General features: G+C 46.4%; 1 protein-coding gene across 1 annotated transcript in view; it reads left to right on the top strand.

The window, feature by feature from the left end:
• LOC149428163 (ATP-dependent chromatin remodeler CHD5-like) overlaps window positions 1-12090 on the top strand; it is a gene marked incomplete at its 5' end in the record, with an annotated part of 46603 nt that overhangs the window by 23033 nt on the left and 11480 nt on the right. Inside the window, 3 exons of the mRNA XM_089667645.1 lie at window positions 360-555; window positions 2110-2270; window positions 7265-7379. Of these exons, the coding sequence (XP_089523771.1) occupies window positions 360-555; window positions 2110-2270; window positions 7265-7379 (472 nt within the window). The remainder of the gene's footprint in view (window positions 1-359; window positions 556-2109; window positions 2271-7264; window positions 7380-12090) is intronic.

Raw genomic sequence — 12090 nt, 5'->3', positions numbered from 1 at the left:
GGACATTCTTCCCACTGACCCCCAATGTAAGGTACATTCTTCCCACTGACCCCCAATGTAAGGGACATTCTTCCCACTGACCCCCAATGTAAGGGACATTCTTCCCACTGACCACCAATGTAAGGGACATTCTTCCCACTGACCCCCAATGTAAGGGACATTCTTCCCACTGACCCCCAATGTAAGGGACATTCTTCCCACCGACCCCCAATGTAAGGGACATTCTTCCCACTGACCACCAATGTAAGGGACATTCTTCCCACCGACCATCACACTATTATTTAGTAAGTTGTAGATATGATCGTTTTTAGCAGGGCTTCCTCTGTGTTGATGTAATGGAACGTTTGTGTTTTCCGTAGCTTCTGGAACAAGCACTTGTAATTGAAGAACAGCTGCGAAGAGCCGCCTATCTCAATATGACGCAGGACCCCAACCACCCAGCCATGGCACTGAATGCCCGACTGGCCGAAGTGGAGTGCCTTGCTGAGAGCCATCAGCATCTCTCCAAAGAGTCTCTGGCAGGGAACAAACCTGCGAATGCCGTCCTACACAAAGGTTGGTGACACTTAACATTTTGTGCTGGGAAGGTCTATTGATGTTGGTGTGGGATCTATTGTTACTAGGGGGGTCAATTGATGAGATGGATCTACTGTTGAGAGAGAGGTCTATTATTGCTGATTGTTGGAGGGTCTATTGGTGCTGGATGAGGGGAGATCTGTTGTTGCTGGGGGAAAGAGTCTATTGTTGGTGGCGGCAGGGGATCTATTTTACTTCTTTTCTTGTTATCGTTACAAATTCAATACAAATTACTTATCAACAGAAAGTGATACTTGGTTGTGTATTCTCTAAGGTACTAGGAGGGGATGGAACCAAGGAACAGTGCTCGGAGGTGGGTAGGGGGGTGGAACCAAGGAACAGTGCTCGGAGGTGGGTAGGGGGGTGGAACCAAGGAACAGTGCTCGGAGGTGGGTAGGGGGGTGGAACCAAGGAAGTTTGCTCGGAGGTGGGTAGGGGGGTGGAACCAAGGAACAGTGCTCGGATGTGGGTAGGGGGGGTGGAACCAAGGAACAGTGCTCGGAGGTGGGTAGGGGGTGGAACCAAGGAACAGTGCTCGGATGTGGGTAGGGGGGGTGGAACCAAGGAACAGTGCTCGGAGGTGGGTAGGGGGTGGAACCAAGGAACAGTGCTCGGAGGTGGGTAGGGGGGTGGAACCAAGGAACAGTGCTCGAAGGTGGGTAGAACCAAGGAACAGTGCTCGGAGGTGGGTAAAACCAAGGAAAAGTGCTTGGAGGTGGGTAGTGGGTGGAACCAAGGAACAGTGCTCGAAGGTAGGTAGTACCAAGGAACAGTGCTCGGAGGTGGGTAGAACCAAGGAACAGTGCTCGGAGGTGAGTAAAACCAAGGAAAAGTGTTCAGAGGTGGGTAGAACCAAGGAACAGTGCTCGGAGGTGGGTAGAACCAAGGAACAGTGCTCGGAGGTGGGTAGAACCAAGGAACAGTGCTCGGAGGTGGGTAGAACCAAGGAACAGTGCTCGGAGGTGGGTAAAACCAAGGAACAGTGCTCGGAGGTGGGTAGAACCAAGGAACAGTGCTCGGAGGTGGGCAGAACCAAGGAACAGTGCTGAGAGGTGGGTAGGGGGTGGAACCAAGGAACAGTGCACGGAGGTGGTTAGGGGGGGGGGGGACCAAGGAACAGTGCTCGGAGGTGGGCAGAACAAAGGAACAGTGCTCAGAGGTGGGTAGAACCAAGGAACAGTGCTCGGAGGTGGGTAGAATCAAGGAACAGTGCTGAGAGGTGGGTAGAACCAAGGAACAGTGCTCGGAGGTGGGTAGAACCAAGGAACAGTGCTCGGAGGTGGGTAGAACCAAGGAACAGTGCTCGGAGGTGGGTAGAATCAAGGAACAGTGCTGAGAGGTGGGTAGGGGGTGGAACCAAGGAACAGTGCTCTGAGGTGGGTGGAACCAAGGACCAGTGCTCGGAGGTGGGTAGGGGGCGGAGACCAGGAACAGTGCTCGGAGGTGGGTAGGGGGCGGAGACAAGGTGTGACTTGGAAAGAGAGAGCCCTTTATGTGATGGTGTCATTTGTTTTGTTTGTACCCTGTGGACAGTGCTGAATCAGCTGGAAGAGCTGCTGAGTGACATGAAGGCCGATGTGACCCGTTTGCCCTCCATGCTGTCCCGGATACCCCCGGTGGCAGCCCGTCTACAGATGTCCGAGCGAAGTATTCTCAGCCGGCTGACCAACCGAGGAGGAGAAGCCACAGTTCAGGTTAGAACTACCCAAATCTAAAACTGTATGGATCAATCGCTAAAAGATGAATTGAAGGTATGGATACATAGTTACCTTGGTCTGTCTTCTGTGTACAGTATATGCCATACTTGGCTGTTGTCCCTGGAAACTGATGTAGACACCGCTGCTACATTACTACTACAGCGATCTCGGCTTGCTTCTGGGTCCCATGCTAAGCAGCTGCATTGTGAACACAGTAGGTCGGCCACTAACTTCCGGGGCCCCTGCGAAGTGTCTACCCTGTTGCAATATGAACACGGCAGGTTGGCCACTTGACACGAGCTCCATTGAGAGAATGGTTCGCATTTCCTTAATGAATGCAAATCGTTCTCTGATTGGATGAGGTGGGCTGGTGATGTCACGCTCTCCACCTTATCCAATCAGAGAACGCTTTGCATTCATTCAGAAAATGTGAACCATTCTCTCAATGGCGACCTTGCCAAGTGGCTGACCTGCCGTGTTCATAATGCCCCTTGTGGAGATCACTGTAGTAGCGGTGCTTCCAGCTTCCAAGGGCATCAGCCAGGCATTGGTCCAAGCTGGACAAATGTAACAGTGTATAAAATATCCATACCTGGGACTCCTCTTGAAGGCTTTAGCACTTATGCATTTTCAATACAGAGTTTAACCCCTCGCCTACCAGGCACTTTTACCCCCTTTCTGTCCAGGCCAATTTTCAGCTTTCAGCGCTATCACACTTTGAATGACAATTGCGCGGTCATGCGACCCATATGAATTTTTTATCATTTTTTTTCACACAAATAGAGCTTTCTTTTGGTGGTATTTAACTGCCGCTGGTTGTTTTTTTTTTTGGCACTATAAAGATAGAACAAACAATTTGAAAAAAAAAGAAGTTTTTCTTTGTTTCTATTATAAAATTTTGCAAACAGGTAATTTTTCTCCTTCACTGATGTGCGTTAATGAGGCAGCACTGATGAGCACTGATAGGCAGCACTGATGGGCACTGATGAGGTGGCACGGATAGGCAGCACTGATGGGCACTGATAGGCTACTCTGATGAGGTGGCACTGGTGGGCATTAATGAGGAGACACTGATGCTCAACTGATATGCAGCAATGATGGGCACTGATAGACTACACTGATGAGGCGGCACTCCTGGGCATTAATGAGGAGGCACTGATATGCAGCAATTATGGGCACTGATAGACTACACTGATGAGGTGGCACTGGTGGGCATTGATGAGGAGGCACTGATGATGCTGCACTGATATGCAGCAATTATGGGCACTGATAGACTACACTGATGAGGTGGCACTGGTGGGCATTGATGAGGAGGCACTGATGATGTTGCATTGATATGCAGCACTGATGGGTGATACTGATAGGCGGCGCTGACTGGAGGCACTGACTGACAGCACTGACTGGCGACACTAATGAGTGGCATTGATGGGTGACACTGCTGGGCGGCATTGATGGGCACTGGTGGGAGGCACTGCTGGGTGGCACTTCTGGGCACTGATTATCAGTGCCCTGATGAACAGTGCCGATCTGCTCTGACAATTGCCGGTTATCGGCAGTACTTTCCTCACGTTATGGCAGAGTGAGGAAAGTGCAGCCGATAACCGGCAACTGTATTTTCTCGGTGATCTGCTGTGTCCGTAGGACATGGCGTTCACAGAGATCACCGGGGGCACGCCGCCGAGCGCGTTCTGTTAGGACTTCATATGACACCCTCCCAGAACTGGACACCCGCACTGTAGACGTCATTTGGCTATAGCACAGTTGGCAAGTGGTTGAAGGTGTCTTTATTCCGCCTTATGACAATTGCGTTTTGGTGGAAATCACAGCCATGATGAGGTGTGAGTGAAGTCTAAAGCACTGCAAACGGACAATGATGCGCTACGACAAAACGCCAACTTTGATCGGTCCATCAGAACAATTATATACAGTTGTGCTCAAAAGTTTGCCCCCCCCTTGGAGAATTGGTAATATACAGGATGGATAATTTTCAAAGAACACACGAGTGAGCCGGCAGAACCCATTTCTTGTGTCTCCTATGGTCTGCACCCCTTAGTTTTTAATCCTGTGTATCACCTCCTTTAGCATCAATGACAGAGGTCAGTCTTCTGTAATAGTTGTCTATGAGGCCCCCAAATTCCTGCAGGTGGTAGAGCCGCCCATTCGTCTCAGCAAAATGCCTCCAGGTCATGCAAAGTCTTGGGTCGTCTTGCGTGAGTCGCGTGTTTGAGATTTGCCCAGAGCGGCTCGATGATATTGAAGGTCAGGAGACTGTGATGACCACCTTCACCTTTTTCTGCTGTGGTTACTAGAGGTACTGTACAGGGACATGATAAAAAAAAAAATCGTAAATGCATTGAAAACCAATTGATCCGTTCGCCAAAAAATGAGTAAACCGAGGCATTATTTTCAATGGATTTTCATTCATAAACCAAAAATTACATTAACCGAGGCGTTTGTAAACTGAGGTACGCCTGTACACCTTTTGGAATTTTTTTTTTTTAATCAAAGTCATGGAGCAGAAAAAATTTGGGGCAAAATTCATGAAGAAATGTGGTTTTTTTTTTGTATTGGATGTTATATAGCAGAAAGTGTGTATGTGTATACAGTTGTGGCCAAAATTATTCAACCCCCAATGCTGTAAAGGGGTTTAGGGACTATAGTGTACATTTGGAATTGTATTCAGAATCAAATCCTACAAGGACGTTGTAACTACCCAAATGCAACTAAAATGACATCAATTGTTTATGTAATACAGTAGTAAATGGTTCTTATGTGGTTTCTTCATTGCCACAATTATTCAACCCCTTAAAGACTACCACTCTGAAGAACAGAGGTTCATACAGGTGCTTTCCATCAGGTATTGAAAACACCTGTGGATGTCACCGAGCAGCAATCAAGCATAATAAGCACCAATTAGGCAGCTTTAAAATGACTGTGATACTCAGCTCCTTCTAGACATTTACTGGTGTGGTTACAAACATGGTGAAGGCAAGAGAATGGTCCAGGAAGACAAGAGAAGAGGTGATTTCTCTTCACAGGAAGGGCAATGGCTATAAGAAGATTGCAAAGATGTTAAACATACCAAGAGACACCTTAGGAAGCATCATTCGCAAATTCAAGGCAAAGGGCACTGTTGAAACGCTACCTGGTCGTGGCAGAAAGAAGATGCTGACTTCGACTGCTGTGCGCTACCTGAAGCGTAGAGTGGAGAGAAGTCCCCGTGTGACTGCTGAGGAACTGAGAAAAGATTTGTCAGATGTGGGTACAGAAGTTTCAGCCCAGACAATAAGACGCACACTGCGTAATGAAGGCCTCCGTGCCAGAACTCCCAGGCGTACCCCCTTGCTGTCTCCAAAGAATAAGAAGAGTCGACTGCAGTATGCCAAAAGCCATGTGGACAAACCACAAAAGTTGTGGGATAGTGTTCTGTGGACTGATGAAACAAAATTAGAACTGTTTGGGCCCATGGATCAACGCTATGTTTGGAGGAGGAAGAACAAGGCCTATGATGAAAAGAACACCTTGCCTACTGTGAAGCATGGTGGAGGGTCAATCATGCTTTGGGGCTGTTTTGCTTCTGCAGGTACAGGGAAGCTTCAGCGTGTGCAAGGTACCATGAATTCTCTTCAGTACCAGGAGATATTGGATGGAAACGTGATGCAGTCCGTCACACACCTGAGGCTTGGGAGACGTTGGACCTTTCAACAGGACAATGATCCCAAGCATACCTCCAAGTCCACTAGAGCATGGTTGCAGAGGAAAGGCTGGAACATTTTGGAGTGGCCATCGCAGTCACCAGACTTAAATCCGATTGAGAACCTCTGGTGGGACTTAAAGAAAGCAGTTGCAGTGCGCAAGCCTAAGAATGTGACTGAACTGGAGGCCTTTGCCCATGAAGAATGGGCGAAGATACCCGTAGATCGCTGCAAGACACTTGTGTCAAGCTATGCTTCACGTTTAAAAGCTGTTATAACTGTAAAAGGATGCTGTACTAAGTACTAAGATTGAATGTCACTTGGGGGTTGAATAAAACTGATAATGCTGTGAGCACAGAAAAGACATTTGTGGTTATTTCATTATAACTGTTATGTTATATTTGTCTGACCTACAAGTGCCTCTTTAATGTAAATGTAAGCAAGATGACTGAATGATCAAAAGCAATGTCAAACTGGCCAAAACACTCAATTTCAGTGGGGGTTGAATAATTTTGGCCACAACTGTATATATATATATATATATATATTTTTTTTTTTTTTTTTATTTATTTATTTTTTTAATTTTGATCTTTTTTTTTATATCTCAAAAAAAAGTGATGATCAAATACCAACAAAAGAATATTGTCTGGAAAAAAAATTATCTGTTTAAGTACAGAGTTATTATTATACAGGATTTATGGCGCCAACACTTTGCTCAGCGCTTTACAATATAACGGGAGACAATACAGCAACAATACAGTTCAATACAGGAGGGTTAGGAGGGCCCTGATCCTGGGAGCTTACAATCTAACGGGGGAGTTGCATGACCGCACAATCACCACCTAAAGTAGCTCAGCAAAAAAATGGCCTGGTCATCTTCCAGAGCTGAAGTGGTTAATTCATTTTTAACCTTTCACGCCGGCCGCACACAAATGCGCGGCCTCCCTGCGTCTGGGCCTAGATTCCGAGTGGCCGCACATTTGCGTTCTATTTAAAAAGGACGTATGTGCCGAGAGCGCGCACCCTGCCCGCTCCCAGCACACATGTACGGTACTCACGGAAAGGTCCCGATCTCCTCTTTCGATTGGGACCTTTCCCGATCATGTGACCACTAAACCCCGCTCCGCCTCCCGACTTCTGGAACCCTTAAAGGGCCGGGAAGCGCCGGCATGAAGGGGTTAATATTCAAAGCAAGGATTAAAATAGTTTGTATTGATTGAATGAGTTTGTTTCCACTTTAATGATTTAATCCGTAAGTCCGTCTGTTTGACTCCTCCTTTTTTTGTTTTTCCCCAGGGGACCTTTGGCTCCACACAGATGTACAACAATAATTTTGGTCCCAGCTTCCGAGGACCAGGTCCAGGCAGTATAGTCAATTATAACCAGATGCCCCTGGGCCCCTATGTGGCAGGTGAGTTGCTGGCTTTCTCTGATCATTGAAAAACCACCATCATCAATGGGGGATATTTCCAGTAAACCGACTGGCAAACCGCATGTTTTCTTCCTTATTATCAGATTTTTAGCTGTTTGTGAAATTTTCCTCCGGGACAGGCTCCGTGCGGAAGGGAGGTAAGTGGACTCACCACTGTGTGCTCCACACCATCCGTCTAATCCTTCAGTGTTGCTGCTGACTTTAGCTCGGTCTCAGTTGTGTATATTTATAGCAAACTAAAGTGCACCGGAAATTTTGCTGAGAATGGGATGTTGCAAAGAAACTAAAAGGTTTTGAAGGCGGGAGTCTCCGGGATCAGCAGACATTGTCGGAATACAGGAGCCATGTGTATTCCTTGTAAATCTAGCTGAGCTTTGTGTATTTCTGCAGGAACGTCCTGTAAATGCACCCATTTATGTGCTCACATCTGTAGAATGATTCATTTTTTAAATAAATATATATATATATATATAAATTGTTTTTGTTTTAACCACTTCCCGACCACCCTTTAGCAGAACTACTGCTACATGGAGGCAGGGCTGTGCAAAATCATGTATATAGGTGATTTTGCATTTCTGTTGTAGGGGGTGCGTGTGGCCACCCTACCTGCTCCGCAAATGGCAGCTACAGCTGTCGATCACCGGGTCCCGGCCGGAGAGTCCCCGCCAGCACCCGGCGATCGCCGAGGAACACTGACAGGGGAGAGGTCTGTATGTAAACAATACAGGTCTCTCCCCTGTCAGCATAGCAGAGCAATACAAAGCAGCATGCTTACATAGGAAAGCAGCACGTAATGTGAAACACACACAGCACACAACCCTTTGATCTCCCCAGATGTTAACCCCTTCCTGCCCAGTGTCATTAGTACAGTGTCAGTGCTTTTTATTAGTACTGATCACTGTATTGGTGTCACTGGGGATGTCAGTGACAGTTAGTCAGTTCCCCCCCCAGTGTCAGAATGGCTGCCGCAGCCCTACTATAAGTCGCTGATCACTGCCATTACTAGTATTAAAAAAATGCCATTTGTAGACGCTATAACTTTTATTTTTATTTTTTATTTATTTCAGGTACTTATATAGCTCCGTCAATTTACGCAGCGCTTTACATATATATTGTACATTCACATCAGTCCCTGACCCTCAAGGGGCATACAATCTAAGGTCCCTAACTCACATCCATACATACACATATTAGGGCCAATTTAGACAGGAGCCAATTCACCTACCAGCATGTCTTTGGAGTGTGGGAGAAAACCGGAGTACCCACACAGGCACAGGGAGAACATGCAAACTCCAGGCAGGTGGTTCCGTGGTTGGGATTCGAACCAATGACCCGAGTACTGCCAGGCGGAAGTGCTAACCATTTAGCCAGTCTGCTGCCCACTTTCACATAAATTAATTTACAGGTATTGGGATTTTTTTTTAGCAAAGACACAGAACAAAATACATTTTGGCATAAATTTATAACAAAATTTGATTTTAAATTTTGTTTTTTTTTACTGAACATGTTTTATAGCAAAAAGTCAAACATATGGTTTTTTTTGTTTTTTTTCAAAATTGTCAGTCTTTTTTTTGTTTATAGCGCAAAAATAAAAACTGCGCAGTCGATCAAATGGTGACACTGTACTTCTAGGGTGACGGTATGTGTAAAAAAAAAAAAAAATAATAATATAAAAAAATAAAATAAAAATGTAAAAAAAAAATGTTTAAAAATTATAATTTTTGGTTATAACTAATTTGGCGTATTTTTTTTTTTTTACTAAAAAGATAACGGAATAAATTTTGGCCAAGATTTATGATGAAATATTATTTTCAAAATTTTATAAGAAAAACACTTTTTTCAAAATTTTTGGACTTTTTCATTTATATAGCAAAAAAAAATTAAAATCCCAGCGGTGAATAAATACCATAAAAATAAAGCTTTATCTGTATCAAAAAAATGGTAAAAAATTCCTATGGGTACAGTGTTGCATGACCGCGCAATTGTCATTCAAAGTGTGATAGCGCTGAAAGCTGAAAATTGCCCTGGACAAGAAGGGGGTAAAAGTGTCCGGAAAAGGAAGTGGTTAATATGGAGCAGGGGGTGGGGTGGTGGGGGTGTTCCCATTGATTGGATATCTGTGCTCTCCATCTATTTCCTTCCAAAAAATTCTGAAGCCGGAATTGATTTGAGGTCAAGAATGGCCAGAAATGTGGATCCGAGAGACTCGGAGTGATTCCAGAAAAGCCAACAATTGGAGACATCCCCGATAAGCCAGAAGAAGATTAGAGGCACCCCCATTTTTGTTACTACCACCAGCATGGTACTTATGAATGGATGCACCTTAACTTCAGAAGGGAGAGTTGAGAATTTCCACAATAGAGTTGGTAAGGGGAGAAAAGCCATTTCCTGCTCCAAACCCACCCAACGTTTGAAGGCACCATGTTTGATCCAATCAAGGACTGCTCATGTGCACTGCCTGGTGCTGTTTAAGGTGCTATTCACCCCACATCTTCAGGAGACACCGTATTCGATAAGACATCCTCCTGGCTCCCTAAGACCAAAGGAAGTTAATGAACTCCACCTAGACGGAGCTGAGAAAGACCCTAGGGACATGGACTGGAAGGGTTTGTAGAAGAGCCGAGGGAGAATATTTACTAAGTGTTCCTGCATGGCGACCACTTCCTGTTATCTCACATAGAGATTCTTATTATTATAGCCAAATTTACCCCCCTAACTCCTCCCACAGTTCTTACACTACATAGACAGTAATATACTGAAACGTGCGGATTGTTCCCGATTGGTGCGCTATTACCGTATTTTTCGCTCCATAAGACGCACCCTAGGTTTTAGAGGCAGAAAACAGGAAAAAAAAATTCTGAACTAATGGACTGCAAACATAGTAGATGAGATGACCAGAGACTGCGGACAGTACAGGGGATGACCAGAGACTGCGGACACAGTACAGGAGATGACCAGAGACTGCGGACAATACAGGAGATGACCAGAGACTGCGGTCACGGTACAGGAGATGACCAGAGACTGCAGACACAGTACAGGAGATGACCAGAGACTGCAGACACAGTACAGGAGATGACCAGAGACTGCGGACAGTACAGGAGATGACCAGAGACTGCGGACACAGTACAGGAGATGACCAGAGACTGCAGACATAGTACAGGAGATGACCAGAGACTGCGGACAGTACAGGAGATGACCAGAGACTGCGGACAGTACAGGAGATGACCAGAGACTGCGGACAGAGTACAGGAGATGACCAGAGACTGCGGACACAGTACAGGAGATGACCAGAGACTGCGGACACAGTACAGGGGATGACCAGAGACTGTGGACAGTACAGGGGATGACCAGAGACTGCGGACAGTACAGGGGATGACCAGAGACTGCGGACAGTACAGGAGATGACCAGAGACTGCGGACAGTACAGGAGATGACCAGAGACTGCGGACAGTACAGGAGATGACCAGAGACTGCGGACACAGTACAGGGGATGACCAGAGACTGCGGACACAGTACAGGGGATGACCAGAGACTGCGGACAGTACAGGAGATGACCAGAGACTGCGGACAGTACAGGAGATGACCAGAGACTGCGGACAATACAGGAGATGACCAGAGACTGCGGACAATACAGGAGATGACCAGAGACTGCGGACAATACAGGAGATGACTGCTGACCTTTGGGGAGGGAGGGGGAGCGGGTACCTGAATTTGACAGGTACCCGCTCTTACTTCCGCAGAGTTTTTTTTTTATCTTACCTGTTCCTCTACCCCGCCGCGCGTTGTCTTCCCGGCTTCTGTAGTGTGGGCGCTCGGCGGACAGCCGGATGCCCAGTGCGCATGCGCGAGAAGCGCTGCACTTTGTGATTGGTCCGGCGGCTTCTGGGATCTGTCGTGTCCCAGGTACCGCCTTACCATTCACAAAGAGCACTGCTTCTTGCGCATGCGCACTGTGGACCCGGCTGTCCACCGAGCGCCCACACTACAGAAGCCGGGAAGACAGCACGCCGCTGGATAGAGGGACCAGTAAGGTCCCACTGCAGAGCTGAGCGGCCGGTCCGGTATTCTGACACGGCGGCGGTGGAAATACCGGACCGGCCGCTCTATATTCGCTCCATAAGACGCACTGACATTTTCCCTCCTTTTTTGGGGGAAAAAAAGTGCATCTTATGGAGCGAAAAATACGGTACTTTGTGGAACGTTTCGCCGAATGGTACACAAAATATCGGTGTTTTTGTGGTGAAATTGGTCCCATAGGAATGAATGGCGGAATGTTCAAAACTAGAGTGTGAGCTGAAAAATCAGGACATGATCTCTAAACTGCCATCACTCCCTCATTTTCGACCCCATCTACACAAATCTTATATCAAAACGTTCAGCTATCCCTGCTGCCACTAAAAATGGCTAAGCCATAGTCCTGATAGTTTTCACAATATGACCATTTGTTTGCAACGCACGCCCCCCATTGACATTCATTGAAAATCCACTCTAGCCACCTCAAATTTGAAGGGCAATTTCTAAACTGCGCCTTTGCCTTCATTTGTAATATTTCAGAGACATACTATGCATCAAAATGTAGGTCTGGGTCTTGTGATTCTCACAATATAAAGCTCTTCGCTGTAGGATTTATAGTTTTTAAAACTACGACCATTTGAAGACACCAATGAAGTGAGCAATTTGGAGCAATTTG

Source organism: Staurois parvus, unplaced genomic scaffold, assembly GCF_062004578.1.
Source record: "Staurois parvus isolate SC_StPar_1 unplaced genomic scaffold, SC_StPar_1.0 ptg003456l, whole genome shotgun sequence".
Classification (NCBI taxonomy): Eukaryota; Metazoa; Chordata; class Amphibia; order Anura; family Ranidae; genus Staurois; species Staurois parvus.
Note: the sequence above shows the minus strand (reverse complement) of the source record. Positions and strands in the feature narration are given on the sequence as shown.